The sequence below is a fragment of the Chiroxiphia lanceolata genome, chromosome 4, assembly GCF_009829145.1.
Source record: "Chiroxiphia lanceolata isolate bChiLan1 chromosome 4, bChiLan1.pri, whole genome shotgun sequence".
Classification (NCBI taxonomy): Eukaryota; Metazoa; Chordata; class Aves; order Passeriformes; family Pipridae; genus Chiroxiphia; species Chiroxiphia lanceolata.
Window position 1 is genome coordinate 14444718 of NC_045640.1, and position 21117 is coordinate 14465834.

Below are 21117 nucleotides of genomic sequence, written 5' to 3' on the forward strand. Positions count from 1 at the left end.
AGCAGAGCCAATGGGAAGGGAAGGAAGAGCCATTTGACCTTTAGCTGATGATGGGGGTTTCAGAATAACTGTTTTGACATGGGCATACAAATATCATATGGGTCCAAGGTAAAGGCCTAACCACTTTTCTGAAATACATCCCAGCTACTGCCCTAAAAGGGAGATTTTGGTTTTTTTTTGCTTTTTTTTCTTTAAATTTTTGAAGGTCAGTTTTATGAATCAGTAATAAGGTCATGCACAGCAGCATTGTGATCAGTGTTGCGACTTAAGAAAAAAACTCCATAAAACAGATGCTCGTATAATTAACACTTTTAAACTGCTATAGTCCTCCAAGTATGTTAAGGAGACTTGTTCTTTTTTTTTTTTTTTAAATACCTAGAGGAAATGTTAGAAATATAATAATAAATATTAAAGGCTATATTATCTTAGCAAAATTATGTAACTGATCACTTGCAAAACTACTTAGAAATTATGATTGGTGCAATTAATTTGAATTCTTTTCTTCCAAAAAGAGTGCTCTATGTTTCCCTGGCAACCTTTAAAATGATATGTAAAAAACCAGCAACTAATCAGCACACTATCAGTTCAGATAACCCCACAGAAACACAAATACAATGAACAGTAATTAATTATTGTACTGGTTAAATGCAGATTTAAAAATTGTCAAAAAGAAATATTTCTGTCGTACCAAACTTCATTAACAAGCTGCAAAGTGCCAGCTCTTTGCAAGAACCATGGAACTGTAGAATAGCCCAGATTGGAAGGGACCTTAAAGTTCATCTAGTTTCAACTCCCTGCATGCGCAGGGACAACTTTCACTAAACCGTGTTGCTCAGAGCTCCATCCAACCTTGCCTTGAACGCTTCAGGAATGGGGTAGCCACACCTTCTCTCGACGGCTTGTTCCAGCACCTCATCACCCTCACAGTAAAAAATTTCTTCCTAATATCTATTCTAAACCTGCTCTCTTTCAGTTTGAAGCCATTTCCCCTTGTTCTATCACTACATGCACTTGTAGTCTCTCTCCATCTTTCCTGAAGGCTGCCTTTGGGTACAGGAAGGCCACAATTAGATTACCCTGAAGCCTTCACTTCTCCAGGCTGAATAATCCCAATTCACTTAGCCTTTCCTCATAGGAGAGGTGCTCCATGCCTCTGACCATCTTGGTGGCTCTTCTCTGGGCTCATTCCAATAGGTCGATGTCATTCCTGTGCTGGGGACTCCATAGATGGATGCAGTGCTCTAGGTCCACATACAAAGATATCAAAACTAGCTTCATCAGGGAATCAGGTTTTTTGGTGAATGTGTTATGAATCCCACTTCTCTAGTACTGATTAATACAGGTATTCAGGCTAAAAATTAGGATACGCAGAATGCACTTTCCACAGACTCGTGGAATTGCTGTAATGATTCATGGCCAGGTGACTTTGCACTGGATGAGAGAGAGAAACAGAGAACCAGTGGTAAGCCACTGTGGCTGAAGTAAAAGTTGACACTATACTGACGCATGTTTCAAGCAAAAAGTTTGCAATCTTTTAGAAGAAGAATGGCACGTACTGACAGAGACTGCCCCTTTTAAGCCATTGATGTTCTGAAACTGAGATTTGGTTTTTGTTGTTGTGCATGACACCACGCCTTGCAAAGAAATGCCTGGAAAAATTCAGTATTTGGCATGGTTTTCTTCCCACAACTTTTGTATTGACTCAGAAAAAACATTCACACATAAAAACAGAGTGATATGGGATATTTCAAGCCAAATGCTGCAATATAATCTGAACCACGTTTCAACAATTCCTTGAGGAGTTGTGTCATGAAAATTTTACTTCTGAATAAAATGGTATGAACCATGAGCCTACTTCCTCCTTGCATTACCCTTCCTGTATGTTTTCTTAATGGTATATATTGCACAAGGCAGTACCACGAGCTTCATTAATATGTTCTGTTTGAGCACAGCATCTGTCACCTCAAGTCCATAGATGAGGTGAGACCAACATGCTTTTATAGAACCATAGAATATGCTGAATTGGAAGAGACCCACAAGAATGACTGAGTCCAGATCCTGGCCCTGCACAGGACAACTCCAGGTTCCAGGAGTTTGGACTACTAATAAATTTTCAGAGAGTGACTTGCTGGCTGAAAAGATGCTGTTGGGAGAGATAGGGGCTGTGGGTACCTGAAAGGTAATCACAGGCATTTGACACTTGGAAGAATGTTAGTGGGAGGCTTTGGTACCTGTAGTTACTGTTCATATTACTGCGCTTGCTTATGCCAAGCACTTTCTTATCTACAATAGCAGCTCTGTCATGGCACAGTATAGAGCAGACAGGTTAGGCAAGCAGAGGATTGAAAGAGAAGTGCTTATTAAGAAGTAAGTTTTGCTAAACTGACCTAAAATCATGTATTCTATGAGAAGATGAGGAAGACTACAGAGGAACCAAATCTATTCTGTGGACAGGGTTTTCACATTTTTCAGTCCAAGCAGATAAATACTAAACTGAGTGGACATGACTGAGAGATGTCTTTATGCATGTAAAATGGTTTATAGTAACATAATAACAGTAAAAAAAATGCTTTTGAAGCACTGGTTGTCTGTGATCCTAGAAATGGAAGATGTTGAATTACAATGCCTCATCTGAATTTGATCCTGGGATGACATTAGCACTTTGTAGAGGCTTAGGGTTATATCACTGTGACTACTTTCATTTTTACATTTTCTAGCTTCTGTGCAAACCTTTGGGATTTTTCACATTTAAATAGTAGCGGATTTTTTCTGGAATGAAGAGCAAAGTTGTGAGTGGGAAACAAATGCATTTTACTTTTTCATGAAGATCCTGGTAACAGAGACACTCTCAGAGGACAGAGAATTTGAAAACATACCATCTGAAGATAATTCTGCCTACAATATGTGTCTTTCTGAATGTTCATATATGTATTTTAAATTATTTTCTCTTTTGTCTCATAATTTTCAGACTTTTTCTGTGTTTTTACTTACAAAGTTATTTTTACTGCCTTTTTAAGTCCATACATCAGAATATATTGCTTATCTCTGTCTCTGCATCTTGTAATGAGGAGTGCAAATCCCTATTCACCTGGGGAAGTCAGAGGGAAAAATATTTAACTTCTTAATTCTCTCACTAGTCCTTGAAATCTTGGAGTTACCATCTGCCAGACCTTTTGGGGACTGCTTGATGTGAAAAAGGAAGTTAAAGCCTTCTAGTTTTCCACTATTTCCACTCACCTAGAGAATACCTAGGTATCCCAGCCTCAGTGGTCAGAGGAGCTGAAGGCTTATTATCTCCCTCCTCTTCCACAGATGAGCAACATCCTGGGAGCAGACATCAGGCAGATGATAGTGGATCTCAGAGGATGTGATGTTGGCTACAGCTACTTGCCAGAGAATCTCTGGAAGTGCTGTGAGACTCAGCGCTGCCTGGGGTGTTGTCATTACGTGTGCAGCTCTTTCTAGCATGTACCAGAGTCTGGCAATCTTCCCCATAGCCCTGGGCAAACCTGCTGTTTCAGCAGACATTTGACTCAGAGTTAAGTGCCTGAATCAAAATGCTCTCCTTACTCCCGTTATACCAATGGTTGCTACTTCTCTACAACAGCAAATGATCTTAGGGAGGTGGTAGTCTGGTAGTAGAACTTGCCACTGGCTGCTACATGAGAGGAGCCCCGAAGAGGAGATACAAGGACTCCCTGAAACAACATCTCAGCCTTGGCCATATTGATCATCATCACTGGTCTACTCTGGCCTCCAATCAGGAGGTCTGGAGACACACCATCTATAACACTGCTGATGCTTTTGAGAACGCACGCAGGATCACTCTCAAGGAGAAAAGACAACACAGAAAGAATTGTGTCTTGCAGAATATACCACCTAAGGAGTCTTTCTGCTGTGCCTTTTGCAACTGGACATGCCTATCTCGTATTGGCCTTTTTAGCCACCAATGCGCTTGTAACAAACGTGGGTAGAGCCCTCCCCAAATCTTCGTTCTTGAAGCCTAGACATGACATGACGTGACGTGACAACACTAAATCATAAAACAACCTGAGCCTACCTATTGCCTATGACAGGCAAGTAACAAGGTAGAATTTGAAGGAAATACCATTTCTGTTCTTCCTTGCTACCTGCTGTCAGGAAGAAGCTAACAGGTAAGCAGCTTTTAATTTAATTTCACTCTATCTGAGACAGGGTGGGCTAATCTGCATATAAATGTAATAATGTAAGTCCTTTATTCCTCCCTCACAGACATGGAATCTAACCTAAAATGTGGCTCTTAGTATTCAAGGAGAATAAAAATACCCTGATCAAGGTTGGAGAGAAATGTGTATCTAGTGAAAAGAACAGCATACACTGAAGCAATCCAGTTCACAGCTACTGCCCTATAAACCCATACCCATGTCCTTAGTATCTGTGAATTCAACAGCATCACACTGTGTTTACAGGTTGCCAATGAAATCCAGTTTATAGAGGGTTGAAAATGATTGCTCCAAGTATTCTCTCATTTATGGGTTCTTTCATTTATATGCATTTTGATGGAGTTTTTGAATAATCAGCAAAATATAAACAAAATTAATTAATTTTATTATTTTAATTTGTTTATTTTATTGCCCCGTTGTGGTTTTTTACAAAAATAGCCATTGACATTTCCTAAACACAAAGTTCTTCAGGGAAAAGAGCAAATAGTAAATCAGTAGTTTCTACAGGGGTCTGACTGAAAACAATATTTATTATTACAGGTAAATTTAACAGAATACTTTAGTGTCTTGATTTAGCAATCTGTAGAACTCACACTGAAAAATCAAATGTGAGAAATGTTAAATTTGGGAGAAGGTGAAGGGGCTTTGCTGAATAGGTTATACTTGCTTATTTAAACATTTATATCACTCAGATTGGGGTCTTAAAATATAAATTACACGTTTGAATTAACTTACTGTTGACTCAGTGTCAGCATACACGTTTGAAAAAAGTAACTTTTCTCTAGCTGTAGCTATGTGCCTCTGAAAACAAAAAACCCACCCAAACCCCTCCATTTAGGAAGAGTTCTTCCTTCCTCTCTGTCTTTCAATTATCCAACTTGATGTAAAAACTCATGTTCTTGACCAGTCCTACATTGTAACCTGTGTCTGTTCCTGACAAATCTCAGATTAACTCTCTTCTCGCTCTTGATCACTCATCTACAGTTGCAACCCATTCTGGAGGATACAAATTCTGTAGAAGTCATGGCTGGATACCTGCTCAGCTACCCGATCTCATGGCTTCCTGGGATTTCAGTTCATGCTGCCTGACAGCTCCAGACATGTGCTTAGGTGAAATGCTGGATGTCTACATGAACAGCTTACTAAAAGAGTGGTACTGGAGTGGAATAGATCTTGCTGTTTCTGAAGCCTTTACAAATAAGTGCCTGACTCTGGTAGCTGCAAAGATGAAAAACAGACACATTTCACAAGAAGCGCAATGTTGCTTTTAGAAAAGATTTCTTAAATCATCACTTTCAACTGCAGCCTGATGTTTAATCCTTGTCTCAGTTCTCTCCTTGAAGGCCATTTAATGGAAGCAGAGGCAGAGTCTAGGAACCACAAACTATTCTGACTAAATAGTGCCTCCATATGTTCAGTTAACCCACTGGCGCAGTATTAGTGCAGGCTTTGCTGCTTGCCCTTGCTGATGTTCAAAATGCTACCAGATGAATTACTTTCAAGGCTAAGATCGGTAGTGCTGTACCCAGACAGCTTTACTATCATGGTGTGCCCAAAGGAGTGACTTCAGAAAAGTCCTGTGAAAAACTGGACAATTTTCCATCTTAGTCAACAAATCACCGGAACTGCTAAAGCCCAGATGCTTTGGTTTCAGCTTCAAACGTAATATTAGTAAGATCTAACACTCAACAATGTCAGTTACAACCAAAACCTCTTTGAAAAGGGGATCAACATTCAGTATTTGTCCATGTGAAATTGACCATTGACACATGCATTAAAAAAATCTATTTTTCTGAAGGAAGAAGATTAGCTAACCCCTTCATCCTTGCTTTAAGTCAATCTGCAATTTATTCCTGTTCATGTTCTGAAAAAAAAAAAACCAAACCACACCAGAAAGCTGTCTTTATTTTTTTTTTTGGCCATTGCTGTGGTTAAACCCACCAGGCAGCTAAAACCCACACAGCTGCTTGCTTGTTCCACTCAAGTTGGATGGTGGAGAGAATCAGAAAAAAGGTAAAATTTGTGGGCTGAGGTAAATAAAGGCAGTTTAATAGGACAGAAAATAATGGGAAAATAATAATGATAATGCTAATAATGATAATGATGATGATGATGGTAATAATAATAATAATAATAATAATAATAATAATAATAATAGAATATACAAAACAGACAATGCACAATGCAATTGCTCACTACCCATTGGCTGATGCCCAGACAGCCTCTGAGCAGTGCTTACCACTTCCTGGGCAACTTCCCCTATCTTTTTTGCTGAGCATGACATCATACGGTCTGTAATATCCCTGCGATTAGTTGAGGTCAGATGTCCTGGTTGTGCCCCCTCACAGCTCCTTGTGCACCCCCAGCCTCCTCACTGGCAGAGCAGCACAAGACAAGACACTGAAAAGTCCTTGACTTAGTGTAAGCACTGTTCTGTAACAACTAAAACACCAGTGTGTTATCAACATTATTCTCATCCTAAGTCCAAAACACAGCACCATATCAGCTACCGGAAAGAAAATTAACTCTATCCCAGCTGAAGCCAGGACAGCCATTTTAACTTCTTAATAAGCTCAACCAATACCTGGGTTTTCATTTCCAGTCATCAAAAAATATGAATTAGCCCTACAGAGAGACACTGCAACTTAATCTATCCTAAAACCAAGCACAACTCATTCACTAAGCCAGCCACAGGTCTTATCCTAGCCTATACTACTCCAGCAATAAGCTGTACCTTTTACTATACCACTTACTTATTCTCTGAGTGGAACTTAGCCTTAACTGTACTTGACTGAAACCTTATATAGACCTAACCATGCTGCTGTTGTCAGCCCACATCCTCATTCCGTGGGGTTTATCTGACACAGTTTATCTCCTAAATCTATGCCTTGAGCCTCAATCCCTATTCTGAACCTTTAAGGTAGGTCAGAGACTCTTGTCACTACTCATCATGTACCATCAGGGTCCTGAGGGCACTAATAGTCTTTAATGGCTCTGACCAGCCTCTCCTGGGGCCTCTGGCTCGGCTCCACCCCTGACCCAGGAGCCCCATTTCAGCTCAGTGGGGGCTGTCATACCCTACCCAATGAATGACATCACAGAAGTTCCAGACTCCAGCTCAGCCCCAGCCATGCCCATGTCTGTCCATGGATCCTGTTGATTGATACCCCAATCCACAAAGGACTTCTCAGCATGACTTTGATCCTGACCAGCAACCAGAGGGCTGTGCCTTCAGGCCCTGATTACCCTCACTGGCCTGAAGTTGTGTCAGAGGAGGTTTGGGTTGGATATTAGAAAGAGGTTCTTCACCCAGAGGGTGTTTGAGCACTGGAACAGGCTCCTCAGGGAAGAGGTCACACCACCAAGCCTGAAAGAGTTCACGAAGTGTTTGGACAATATTCTCGGGAACATGGTATGACTCTTGGGATGGTCCTGTGCAGGAGTTGGACTTGATGATCCTTGTGGGCCTCTTCCAACTCAGCATATTCTGTGATACTGTGATTCTGTGATCAGACAAGGTTGGATCCCTGACCAGCAAACTGACTTCCCAGCTTAACCTTGTCCCTGCCTCACTGCCATGAACTTGTCTGATCTGGATCCTTGGGCTGAATCTGACTATCACCCACACATATCCCACTGGTTTGTTGGGCTTGGGCACTGCCTTGCAAGGCCCTTTCTCCAATGGTCCTATCAACTCCCTTGGCTCCTCTCTCTGCATCCCTTGGGATAGTTCTCATCCTAACTCTTCCAAGCTGATCAAATCCATGTTCATTTAATTCCCTTACCTTGCCCCAGGTGCTACGGTGTCTTAACAAACCATATCCATTTGTAAAAGTCACCTTCAATAATGTGCATTTACTGTCTCTGTGGGTCTCATAACATTCAGCAACACCAAAGGATAACCAAAGGATGGTTATCCTTTCAGTGCTTACTCTCTGAGAACTTTACACTAACTCCAGTTCTATTACTAGTTATAATATAGCCTCAAACAAACAGAAGATCTTTATCCAGAGCAGCAGCAGCATCTGCTGCCTTCATGTAACCCCAAATGCCTTTCAGAGTCCTGTAATAAACAACTTCTAGTTACTTTAGTCTCAAACTCCTGTCCTAGATCTGATTGTGTCCCAAATTTAAACAATGCTCCATAATCCCATCTCCACACCCCACCCATCAGCAATTGGATTCACATATCTGTTAGCTGTTTTCAATTCAGCCTCCTGTTCTTCTCACACAACTACAGTGGCCTGGCAGAAACTTGTGAATACTTGGCTGTACTTGGCCAGACTACTGATAAAAAGAAGTGGAACAGTTCACCTCATCCAGCTTATTGAATTCCTATGAGTGATTCCTGTTGTGACTCGTTTTATGTTTTTAATAATTTGTCCTGAAATATCTTTGATTTCTAAAAAAATAGAACTAGAGTGATGTTGCATATAATAAGGGAAACAGCAAAAAACCCCAAGAAATACCAGTTCTCTGCCAAAAACTTAAGTATTGATGCCTGCTAAAGCTTTGCTTTCCCAGCCATGGTTCCTGTCTTGCTTTCCCAGAAGCCAGAGATTGCATAAGCTTAAAAACTTATAAACTTGTAAGTGCTTGCATGTGAATTAAAAGGTAAATTTCTAAGCACACAGGTTTTGAAATATAAAAGCTTAGCATTTAAGGAAAAGCAGATGTGATGGAAATCATGAGTGTGTTCAGATCAAAACCAAAGGAGCATCAGATGCTCTACCAGTTGCTGGAACGTTGACCTTAATAAAGCTATGACAACTCACACAAGCTGAGCTCTGCACCACAGAGCAGGGAGAGTCATAATGGCTTTGTCCATGTGTCTTTCAGTCCTCCCTAATGCAGGTTAGAGTTATTTTGGATGTACATAAATTCCTCAGAACTAAGAATTAGAATGAAACTAAGAATTAGAATGAAAAAGAATATTGCATTGGGGGAGGAAAAAAAGGGTAACAGCATTACAGGCATCTTTGCTCTGATACAGTATAATAAAATGAATATTTAGTACCAATGTATTATAATCTCACAGTGATGCCTTACTTTAAAACTTTCAGCATAAACTGGAAAATTCAACATATTTTGATAATAACAGATGGCTATGAAGTGAATATGGAGCTGTATTTCACTCCTGGGGCTTCATGGCGATTCAGAAGCCACTTGAATTATACACTCGTGGTTAATAACATCAGCAGAGCCACTCCAGTTAATTACAGCATTATAGTTACTCCATAGTTCTCTATTATACTTTAAGTTGCAGTAAGGAAAGGGCAAGCATATAATCCCTCCAAAGACATTGTACTGCCCTTGTTAACTGAAAAAGCTTCATAACTGTAGACAAAATGTAAACCCTGGTATGGAACAAGAGATACTCTTTAATGTCTCTTGCAGAGAGCAGCTTAGTTGACTGTAATTCCAGCCTGGCCAGATAGCAAACATCATATTGCTTCTTATCGTGGGCTAGTAAAATGGAGTGTTGTCTCCAGCTAGAGAAGAGAGGGAGGAAATGGGAGGTGTGATGAATATATAGGAAGGACTCTCAGGAAGCTTCAAGCTGTCTCCAATTTAACTTAGCTTTTCCTCCTGATTTCATCCCATTCTCTACAGTTTTGAGCCTTTTCATTTTATTTTGAAGGAGCAGAAACATATAAACAAAGCCAAATACACAAGAATGATTTGTTCATCAAATAGTTCAGACAAAGTAAAATGAAGCTATTTCACCTAGAAAATCTTAAGGAGTTTTTTAAGAGATGTTTTTGTCAGCATGGCTGTAAATTATTGACTTAGATTTTTCATTAAAAATAAAAGGGTAAACTCTTAAAAGTAGGCTTCATTTCAGAGGAAATAAAACCCATGACTAAAAATGGAATTGACTGCCCCCCAAAAGCATTTTCTGAAGATATTTTTCCACTCCTGTGGCTCAATACCCTCTGTAGACAATGGACCAGCAGGAGTTTTCTTGCTGCGTCTCTTGTCCACCTCTAAATCCTCTGTTTAGGCTCCAAACTCAGGAGATGGAGACAGGCAGAACTACATATTTGTGGAACAGGGATAAGACGGGGTGTGTGGATTAATGTAGAAAATACTATTTAAACACATATTGGTGGGACTTTTTTTACAGCAATTTTATGAAATTTGTGCTCTTCACCAGTGTGAACCAAGTTCCCTCTGGATGCAGTGTCTCTCTGATGAGGAGCTTGTTCTCACCTGCCTTACCACACTTATAGAGTGGCAAAAGCCACAGTGTTGCTCTTAGCTCTCCTTTCACATGCCAAGGTGTGTTTGAAGTGTTTTGGCTATTTCAGAACAAAGTCTGGGAAATAATACTGTCTCTACATATAGTAGCACTATAGTAGCACTGACCTTTTTTCCAGCTTGAACACTGTACTTGGCTAGTATATGGAGTCATTTCTCAGTATACTGTATAAATATTTCAGAGCCCTTGACTGATCATAGGAACAGTTCTACCTGACATGCTAACTAAGGCAAATCTTACTTTCAGCACCTTACCAAACTACAGGAGGTATATTTCTGATCCTTTGGAAGGGAAGGCCTCTGAAAAATGTAAATAATTCACAAATTTTAAAACAACTCCTTCATCTAAGTAATATTTTAGGGTGTAGCTGTATTTAAAATTGCAAATTAGTGTTAGAGATGACTTCCAATTTATTAAAATGTGTACATTAATAAAAGCGATGATGAAAAACTTTGGATCATAAAATCTAGCATGTGTTGAAGCTGGCATCTTAATTCTAGCTCTAGTACCAGCTGTGGAATCTGTGCCTTTGAAGTGCTCACAGCTGAGTTTGAAGCTTCCTCTCTGCAGACAAAAAACCTCACTGTCTTAAAACATTGGCTTTAAATTTTCTGTAGCTTAGCTGGAACTTGACTTAAGGAGTTGTTTCTCAATGCGGAGAGACAACTCTGCATCTATTTTAGAGGTGGGTGATACCACATCTTCAATCTCAGGTGTAGTTAAAACCCACTCTCATAGCGAAGGTAAGCCACCAGCTTTAAAACACAGGTTAAAATTCAGTTTATAGCTGTCTTACACTTAGGCACAAATACCTTGGCTTAAATTTGAGCTTCTTTCCCATAGAAAATGTCATTTAATCGATTGCAATATTTCTGATCTACCTGTAGCCCTCCAATTTGAATACCTATGCCTGCAGCTCAGCAGGATTTTTTCCAGAACAAGCAGAAAATAAGCTTTCTGGGTTCAAGCTCCTTGGTTTAGCACAGCAGGGCTTTCTCTACTGAGCTGCCCCTACCTGCGAGCACTTCAAAGGAGCAGTCACAGCAGGAGCTGCAGCTGAAACCAAAAGTGGTGGTTTGATCTAGCATGGGAGATTTCACCAGTCTTCAGCCTTGAGGGCAACTTGTTCATTTAAAAAATGTATTTTAAAGTGATATATTGCATGGCTGTTATTAGACCTTGAAGAGAGTAATCGTAGCCGCATATTCTTTCCCTCTGGTCAGCTTTGTGTGAAAATGAAATAGAAAGGAGGATGAGTGCACTGTTCCAAAAACTCTGTGTTAACCCCATTTCTTACTGCACCTTGAGAGTGAGAGGATGTGGAAGGGTGAGCCACAAAGGTTGTTTGTGCTCTTTGATGTTATTTTATGATGTACAAAGACAGCTATTTGAAACATTATTTTCATTCGTGGTCTTAGTTAAAAATATCAGGAATACTGGGTTATACCTTTACTTTTTTTGCTAGAAGACTGACTGTGGCAAGGTTTTGAGAGATTTTGGAAATGTCTTTTGCTTAAGGATGAAAGAGAATGTTGACTTTAACATAGTTTAATCCCATGTATTTAAAGCTGTTATTTCCAATTGATTTCCATGTTAGACGGGAAAAAAATGGCTTTGTTTATCTTCTGATAGGAGAGAAAAGCATGTGCATCTCTGATGTGTTTTGTATTGTTTCACTGACTGTAACTCTGATATGATGAATACTAAGTGACTTTATACATATGGGATTTTTCCACAAAGGGTTATACTGGTCAGGCCCACACGTGTGTTTTGCTGCCAGTGGATCTAGGAACTGCAGTAGTCCATTCAGTGATCAATGAATTTCTGTATTTACAGAATGTTATCTGTCATGCTCTAAATTAATACATTATCATAATTTTGGATTTTATTAAACACCTTCAAAATTATAGACCCACATTGGGTAAGTCCTGCCACTGATCAGTTATAGAATCGTGGAACATCATGAGCTGGAAGGGACCCACAAGGATCACAGTCTCAAAAAGAAGGGTGAGCTCTTATGGAGAACTGGCTAGCTACATATTTGATATCTGTAAAAGCTATAGCAAAATATATAGAAAACTGTCTATAACTGAGGACCTTTTAATTTTCTTAATTTTCAAATTTGGGTTTGTGCCTTTTTGTTTGTAGGTCCAGTGTCCCATGAAAGTCCAGCTTCCTAAAACATAAAGTGTGTTTTTTGTGATAGCTGAGTAAATGGGTATTTATGAAGTCTTCTCATTTAGCTAAATCTGAGCACTGATAGCTGAAGAAGTCTCCCTGCACCCATCTGAACAAGAAAAAAATTTACAAGTGCAGCATAGATATCATTTTTTTCAGACAGAATGACCTAATATTGGCTATTATACACATAACTTTTCATTTGCTGTAAAGAGCTGACCAGTGTTACCTGCCAGAACACAAATTTGTACTAGTTTATTATGGCAGTGCTCCTACACTACCACAAATTCAACCTCCCATCCCATGCATAAAACCTACCTCCGTATCTTTAATTACAGTTAGAGGGACTTCAGTCAAGGCGGACCTGCTGAAGCTGTTTTTTAACTGAGAGCCTTGCCTGGTCATGGAGGTAAGTCCTCTGTGGTTCGTTTCATTGAGCTGTTGGTATCTTACTATCAGTAGTGAGCTAACTAGTTTAAGATGAGTTAGCTGTTTCTTTACAAGATCTGGTATCTACAGGGTGTTTCTGCAGTAACACTTTCGTTATGTCTGGGATGCCTAAAAATAACCACAAAAGAAATGAAAAAACTTTTTCACAGATCCTTATAATTCCTGTTGTGACGATAGGCAGAAGCTGCAAGCCCCCTGGTCTTTGTGGAAATGTTGTGAGGTGATCCTGACTGATGGACCCAAGTCTGAACAAAGGAGTACCATAGCTTAGAAAACCCCCCCACTCCCCTCCTGAAACTACAATCTCTTGCTGCTGTTGAAAATAACATCTGAAATACAGCTTCTCTTGTAGCCACTGTGACATGCAAAACCTAAGGGTTTTGCAAGCCTGTAAAAAAGAAATTACATAGTCTCCTTCATGTTTCTGCAAATTTGAGTCCTTCCCTGAAGGCTAGATGAACTTGAGAGATAATTTCCAACTTCAACCATTCTGTGATTTGTTCACTTAAATATTACATCAAATTAAAGTTTTTCAACTGTCAAAAAGACATTCTCATGTTAGTAGTCAGAGGATCTGTTAAAGAAATGCAATTGTCTTTAGAGGAAGGCCTATATGGTGGCTCCCATCATTTGGGAGGACTGAAGGAAACATGGAAAAAAACTATGAAGAAGAAGAACCGTGAAAAGTGAGTCAAAGGGCAGAGCAGGAGAAATATAAAGGAGAAGGAAGGTAAAGTTTTAAAGTCTGAGACACAAAGATCTAAAACAAAAGACTAATTTGGAGAGTTGTTACCCTTTGTCAATTTAGTAATTGCTCTCAATTACCTAAGATATGTTTTGAAATAAAACACATATTCCTGACAGCATATGAATTGTTCTGTTCCTTATAACTGAATTGGTCTGCAGCAAAGGGAATACATTTCAGTGCTGAATATTTCCTTTCTGTGTGTGCTGCTGAATCCTGATGCAACACAGACACTTCCAGGCAATTGATATGAGTCAGTGTGCTGTTAGATATTCACTACAGAGGAGAAGAGGGTGGGGGTGGCTAAGAGCAGCAAACAGACAGTGGTTTTGTGATGCTACCCAGAAGCAAAATGAAGACAAAGGGATCGCATCGATGGTACAATGTTGCAACACCAGTGTAAGTGGTGTAAGTGAGGTACCCTGAGCAGAAGTTCAGATACTTATCATGATTAAGAGGCAAGATGTCTCTCAGTAGAAGAAAGATGTGTCACCTTATTAGTGAATTAGATTTCCTTTGGGGAAAATATCTCAACAGCAAACATAGAAGTCCCTTTTGGTCTTTGCCTCTCTTTTCTGTCTTAATATTTTTTGCAAGAGGCAGACATAAATTTGGAGAAGTATGCAAGAGAAAAAAAAACACATAAAGAAAGTGAAAAGTTATCGAATCCAACTCCCAGATGAGTTGTTCACTTTGTATGCTTACACAAGAGAAGTATTTTTAGGGATAACCTGTGACACAGTAATAATTTTAAAGTCCATCTATTACTCATGGAAAAAATCCATTGGCTCCAGGTTATTTAAAACCTATTCTGTCCACTAATATATGACTCTGGAACTGCTTTGAAAAACTTTATGTTCAAAGATCCCAGTTGAAAAGAAACACAGGAGAGAGTATTTTGTAGTTCAGGAAATCCAAGTGGGATTTGGAAAGCTTGGATTCCTTGCTAGAACGTGCTGCTGAATCCCTGTATGACCTTGGGTAAATGTCTCTGGCCATGCATTCAACGTATTTTAATTGGCTTCAAAATTGAGCCTCAATTTTTTTGTCCGCAATTACTACTAGAAGTTCCTACAGACTAACTCTAGAGTGCTGCAGCTGTTTTTCCCAGGTATTGGAAGATCCTTAGTTGTATGTGTGTAATTTGTCCATGACTTCACTGACTCCCTGCATCCCCTCAGCACTGGCAATGACATTTTTTGACTGGCATGAGGCTGATGGCTCTCAAGGTTTTTTTAAAAATCCCTGATATGCTCTGCTAGAAAGACAAATGAGGTCTATATACTGAATATTAAAGGTAAGTGTAGTGAAATTAAGGTCACTCTTCAGAAATCATCCTAGAGGGATGATTTGAGAACTAGGAGATAAATAGGGAGATGGCAGTTTCAGAAAGGACAAAAGTAGAAGGCAGTAACAGATTAAAAGATGTGGAAAGGCTGTGGGACTGCACGTAACCTTTAGCATGAGTGAAGCATAAAATTAACATCAATAATCAAATGCAATAACAGCTAAGTATTGAGTGTCAAAAAGAGGCTGGCAAACATTCAGGGACAGTACTTACTCCTTGTTCATGATTCGTGACTCAGGGAAATGCAAACCTTCAAAAGAGCCTGTGTGATGAAAAAGTAAATATATTGGTTGTTTAGAATCTTAAAAATGTACATGTATGAATTTGCAGTACTTTTTTAAAATTTTTTTTCTGAAAACTTTTTGCTAAATTAGAAAAGAACTTATTTTGAATTGTCTGCTATTCTGAGAAGAAAATGTTTCAATTTTGGCAGCTGTTAATCAGTTTGAAGGTGTGATGATGACTATGACCAGCATCAGAAAGTGTATAGTGTGGTCATGTTTTTAAAGGTGGCCTTAATGATATCTCCATTTGTACACAAAAATGTTTTCATTTATTTACACATTGTTCTACCATTACCCTCTGTGCAGTCAGTAATGGAATTTGTACATGCAGGTCTGTATTTATATGAGAATCTGTGAAGTGGATTTTAAGTTTTACAAACCAAGCATAAATTATGAAAAGTCTCTCTGAACCCCAAATCTAAACATTTTGTGTCTGTGAAGCTCCTTGATCACAAAAGAGGGAATTAAAATATGTGTGCGTATATACACATGCACATACTGTTTTTGAAAGTTTGGTTTTGCCATTTTGTTGGAGAAATCTAAAATTTTAAAAGCTCTTTCAGAATTTTCAGCTATTGTGTTGCCAAGACGTTTAAGCTGATGACTCAATCAATTTTCCAGTTGTCTGCTTGTCCCTGCCTCATATTTCCTAATAGAAACCTCAGTTGTCACATAATTTAGACATAAAAATGGAATTTATAACTTTTCAATTTACTCTGTCATTGTCCACTGCCATTACTTTCTCTTAGTTTAATAACTGCAGAGTGAGTAAAAAAGTCTTATTGTCTGCTCTCCTAATGTGCAGCTACTTGTCAAATGGCAGGGACTGGCAACCCTATGTATATAAACTGGTTTGTAGCTTTCTACTGTCCTCACCCTATTTTACATTTTCTTTTTAATTTGTCTGTAAATTCATGGACAAAAATTCTTAAGCTTTCTGTTTAACCCATGTATGTGCACATTCAGTTTAGTTTAAAATACCTTAGCCCAATTTTAGCTATTGCCAAATGGTATTGGTAGTGAAACAAAATGTTTTATTTTTCTACAGTTAATTTTCTCCTACTGTTTTTCTGTATTGATTATATTTATTCAGTGTTTGTGGGGTACGTGGTAGATTTCTAGGGCAGGTTGCTCTTTCTCTGAAATCATAATGATAGGGTGTATATATACAGTGTTTGTGATAGTAGAAATGGCAAATGAGGGCTTGTGATTTACAGTAAGGAGCATTGGTAGAAGCAGATGGATATCTGTCACAAAGAGTTCCTCAATTACTTTTTAAAAGTAAGAAAGGATTAAAATTTTGGCAGATGTGCAAGAAAACTGCACTTTTTTCTAAACAACTCCTTTTTAAAAAGGTCACTAAAGAGTGTTGACTTCACTTATCACATACTAAGGGATGAAAAGCTCTTTCTTCTGCCTTAAATAGCGGACATTATGCTTCAGACATCTGAAAAGACCTTAATATTCTGAAGAAAGCTACCTGAAAATCAAATGCGAGATATAGGATCAAAAGATCATTTATGAAACAGTTCTGTCTACATTTTCTTTGGGTTTTTGCACTTGTTAAAGTGCAAAGTGTTCAAAGATGGCATGAACCAAATTGTAATAACTCACAGTATTGCAAATGAGTTATTATGAATTTAATACATAGTTATGTAATAATATCTTTTTAATAGTTATAGACATTTTGGTATAGATTGGAGCTTAAAAGTACAAAGTCTAAATTAGAGAGATGACAAAAGAAAAAACTCACATGAAAAAATTAGATCTTATGATTTTTCTAAGGCTTGCTTTGAGAGTTTGAAAAGCCTGAAGTTGTCACTAGTGGGGTTGTAAGATGAAGTAGGGAGAAAACTTCAAATACATTTGCAGATTCAACTGAGAAAGATGCGAGGAGTAGAACTTAGCTGAAGGATCATCTAAACCCTGTGCAGCTGAATCACAGAAATACCTCCTCATTTCTTGTAACTTAACCAAACTGGAAATTGCTCAGAGTACAGAAATAACACTATACAAAGTTCCCTTACACGAGTGTTTTGATAAGCCACTTTTCTGCCAGTTTACATCTACTGAATTTGGGTGGCTGCCTTTACTCTGGGCATGGGGGGCCTTTGGAAATAAAATCTTGAATAAATACAGCTAGCAAAATTACCAGCCATGTCTGCTATTGATTAAGAAAAAGTTTTGCAACCATTTGGTCTGGTAAACTTGGCCCAAATTGTAGATGTTGATGTTCCATAAGTGAAAGGAGGAGTAAGTGAAAACAAACCATAGCTGTGTGTCTGCTTTTCAGCACCACCACAAAATCTTTTGCAGACAACAAGAATTGGGGGCCTCCTGGTGTGCTTTACTCTGCCTTTCTCCCTCTGCCCATCAAACACAGGAACATGGAGACATGCAGTGCATTTTGCAGGAGTCAAGGAGACGGTCTGTTTCTTTTGGCTAAAACCCTGTGGTGCGGAGGGCCCTTGCCAAACAAACTGACACAGGGCACATGCCAATCATGTCCCTGTCCTAAAAGGACCATCTTATTTCAACAACAACAAAAAAATCTAGTCTCCCATAAGCTAGGTTCAGATGGGGTGCTTCTATTCAACTTAAAAAGAAGCGAGAAAAATAAAAGGCCGCAAGCCATCAAGAGTTTGTAAAAAGCATAACTAAGTGTAATGAGAAAATGAAAATTAGCTTTTATGTGCTGTCTAAAAAAATGACTAGTTGACACATGAAGCATGGTTAAAATGCCAGCCAAGTACTATTTGCCAACAACAGTGAAAAATGTTCAAAAAGTTTCAATTATTACTACTTAAATGAAATTTCAAAATGAAAGTCAGGGGAAAAATGTGAAAACCTGTAGTCTTGCTTTTGTTTTAGCTCTGCTGCACAAAAGGCAGCAGATTTCCCGAGGCTTTTACTTTCAGAAGAAGGATGTGCAATGCAAACAGATTTCAGGCCCCCGCAGGAAATTTCGTTAGCTGTTTGTCCAAACATCAAACTGGAGCAAATCATAGGAACCTGCATTATCCTTGGGGTGACTGAATATATTAAAATGCTGAGCATTTAAAAATGTTTCATTTTGTAATTGAGAAGGTCCTTGTGTGGTTCATGTGAATAGTTAGTGCTAGTTTGTTCTGTTAATAACTTGCTAGACAGTACCTCCTAGTTAGTGCTTTAAAATTTTTTGCCATTATTATTTGAATTAGAAGAAAATGTAAAAGTTCTTCAGGACATTTAAATTTTTCTTAGATAACCACCCTCCCTAAACCCCCAAACTCAACAGAAAATAACAAAAATAAAACCTACATGAAGTTGGTGCAGAAAAAAAAGGACTTTTTCCCCCAATGAGGGGAGTTAACAAACACAGTTTGCTTCTGAAAATGGGATATAAGCTTCTGAAATCATTTAGACACCCTTGAAAAGCAGATTTGAAAATCCAGCTGACCACATAGCCAGATTCCTTGTCGAGTACCACTGAAGGAGGAACTGAAGAATTTGGTTTTCAGTTCTGTAAATAATTAACTCAACCTGTGTCCTATAGAGATTCCTATAAACAGCTAAAAATGCCTGCCAGGAGCCAGATCTTCATAGCTTGCAGACACTGTGACACTACAGATGCATTATGTAAACTTGTCACTGGTTATCATTGCTCATTTGGCCATCTGTATTCTCACAATAGAGAGTAATGGAAATGTGTAGAAGTTGCTGTGCCTGGTTCAGAAAATCAGTTGTGCAGTTAGAGTTAAGCTGAAGGAATTGTTGGGAAGTTTAATTTTTATGCTGCCAGTGTCCTACTCTATCTCCTTTTGAAGTGCTTTGTACTCCCAGGCAAATTGCATTTGGTAGAAGAGGGAACAGTGGTAGAAACTGAAAGAGTTATTTCACCAGTGAGTGAAAAGCAGTCATCAAATGGCATTGCCAAGACTTTTTTCAAAGACTGTCTTCACAACAACAGCAAACAATTACATGTAGGAGGAAGCACTTATTTATCTGATTTAAATTAATACCGTCTGGCTTCACTGATTTGTTTCTGGTAATAATTAGCATGTTGCTCAATTTATTTTAATTTATTTATTTTAATAGCACATTAATTTGATTCCTGTTCTTGACAGAAATGCAACCAGAAGCTTAACAATAAGAAAATATATCTAACAGGAGCTGACGAAGTTCTCTGTAAAGGCAGTTATTTAGGAAACTATTTGCATCAGTTTCTTAAGTGTAACTTTATAATGCAGTTCTAATGCATAACTTTTACCCAGAAACATAAATTAGCAATGCAGAAAAAACATGCAGTGGTATTATACAAAAAAGTTCCAGTTGCTCAGTAGGGATTCTATTGATTTTCTTAAGGGACAAAGGAAGAAAACAGTTAAAAAAGTAGGCACAAGCTTTTGCTCTATGCCATGAGGCCGCCCAAGGTGGCAGGCTATTTCTAGGACCCTCATCCCATGAAATTCACATATTTCAAGTCATAGCAGGTATCTGCTGGAGCAAAAGCAGACTGCAGAACCCAAAATAATCCCTTGGATAAAACTTTCTTTAGCAGAAACTTTTTAAAAGCAGAAGAGAATAGGAAGAATCAAGGGCAACTCACGAATGCTTTCCTTCACGGTGTATGGGTTCAGAGCTAACAAAATGCCAAGCTGGTTTCCTGTAAAGCAAATTTGTACAGCCTTGCTAAATGCTTCACAAAGCTGTCTCAAGGTCAGCGGTACTGATAGGTAGAAACAGTGCAAGTGGGCAGATATTCTGTGGGGTTTTGGTGAGTTTCCTGTGCATGGCCACCACAGTCTGGGCACCAATCAGCACTGTCAGACCCGAGCGGTGGATACTCAAAGTTTCTGCTCTGTGAATCTGCCTCAAAGCGAGATAAGACAGACAACATGCTCTCTCACTCTCATCTCCCTTAACCCATATTCAACAGCTCTGTCTCTGTGACTGTAGCCATTTCAAATGTTAGCACAGAGAAAATAATTTCTTTTGATAGGCTGCTGATTAATTTTAACGGGCAAAAATACACCTCCTGATTTAAAATTTTCTCATCTTCTAAAGCTTTTAAAACAGGTTATAAATTATTTCAAGATATGTTTAACTATTTTCATTATCTGTTTCTCAGAACAAAGTTAATAATTTGGGAATGTTGTGCTTACTCTTACACTATGGTTTCAAGGTGTTATAGTAGATTTTTGTATCTATGTATAGGACTACTATGTAGAATGTGAAGAATGTTTTTCTTTGTATTTTAAAACATCAGACCTATATGTAAATAGAAAAGATGAATGAGATTTTTAAAAAGATATAATTTAGTAAATTTTTTTCTATGAAAAACAACATTTTGTAAAAAAAGTTAATATTTCTGTGGGAGAAAGCTGTACATCCTGAAAACGTCTGTTCGTAGTACACAGGAATGGTATCCAGTATAAGAGCATGGCAGCATTTGAAAGAGTCCAGAAACTAACATGCATGGGACACTCACAATATAGCCCAAATAAATCTTTTAAATAGAATTTCCAAAAGAAATACTTCTGTAGTAAGCTGACTCCTCTTACAACAGCTTTGCTGCAGGCTTTTGTGTTGCTCAGGAAAAAAGAGTATTTTATCTGAAAATCTGCTTTTCATGCAAGAAATCTGTCAATAATAGAATAGGTATTTCC

The 21117-nt window shown here is 38.5% G+C and overlaps 1 protein-coding gene across 1 annotated transcript in view; it reads right to left on the reverse strand.

Annotated features, from left to right (window-relative positions):
* CLNK (cytokine dependent hematopoietic cell linker) overlaps nucleotides 1–20161 on the reverse strand; it is a 56792-nt gene extending 36631 nt beyond the window's left edge. Inside the window, exons 1-2 of the mRNA XM_032686249.1 lie at nucleotides 20058–20161; nucleotides 15399–15447 (exon numbers count right to left, since the gene is read on the reverse strand). Of these exons, the coding sequence (XP_032542140.1) occupies nucleotides 15399–15409 (11 nt within the window). The 5' untranslated portion in view covers nucleotides 15410–15447; nucleotides 20058–20161. The remainder of the gene's footprint in view (nucleotides 1–15398; nucleotides 15448–20057) is intronic.
* Between the last annotated feature and the right edge of the window lie 956 nt (nucleotides 20162–21117).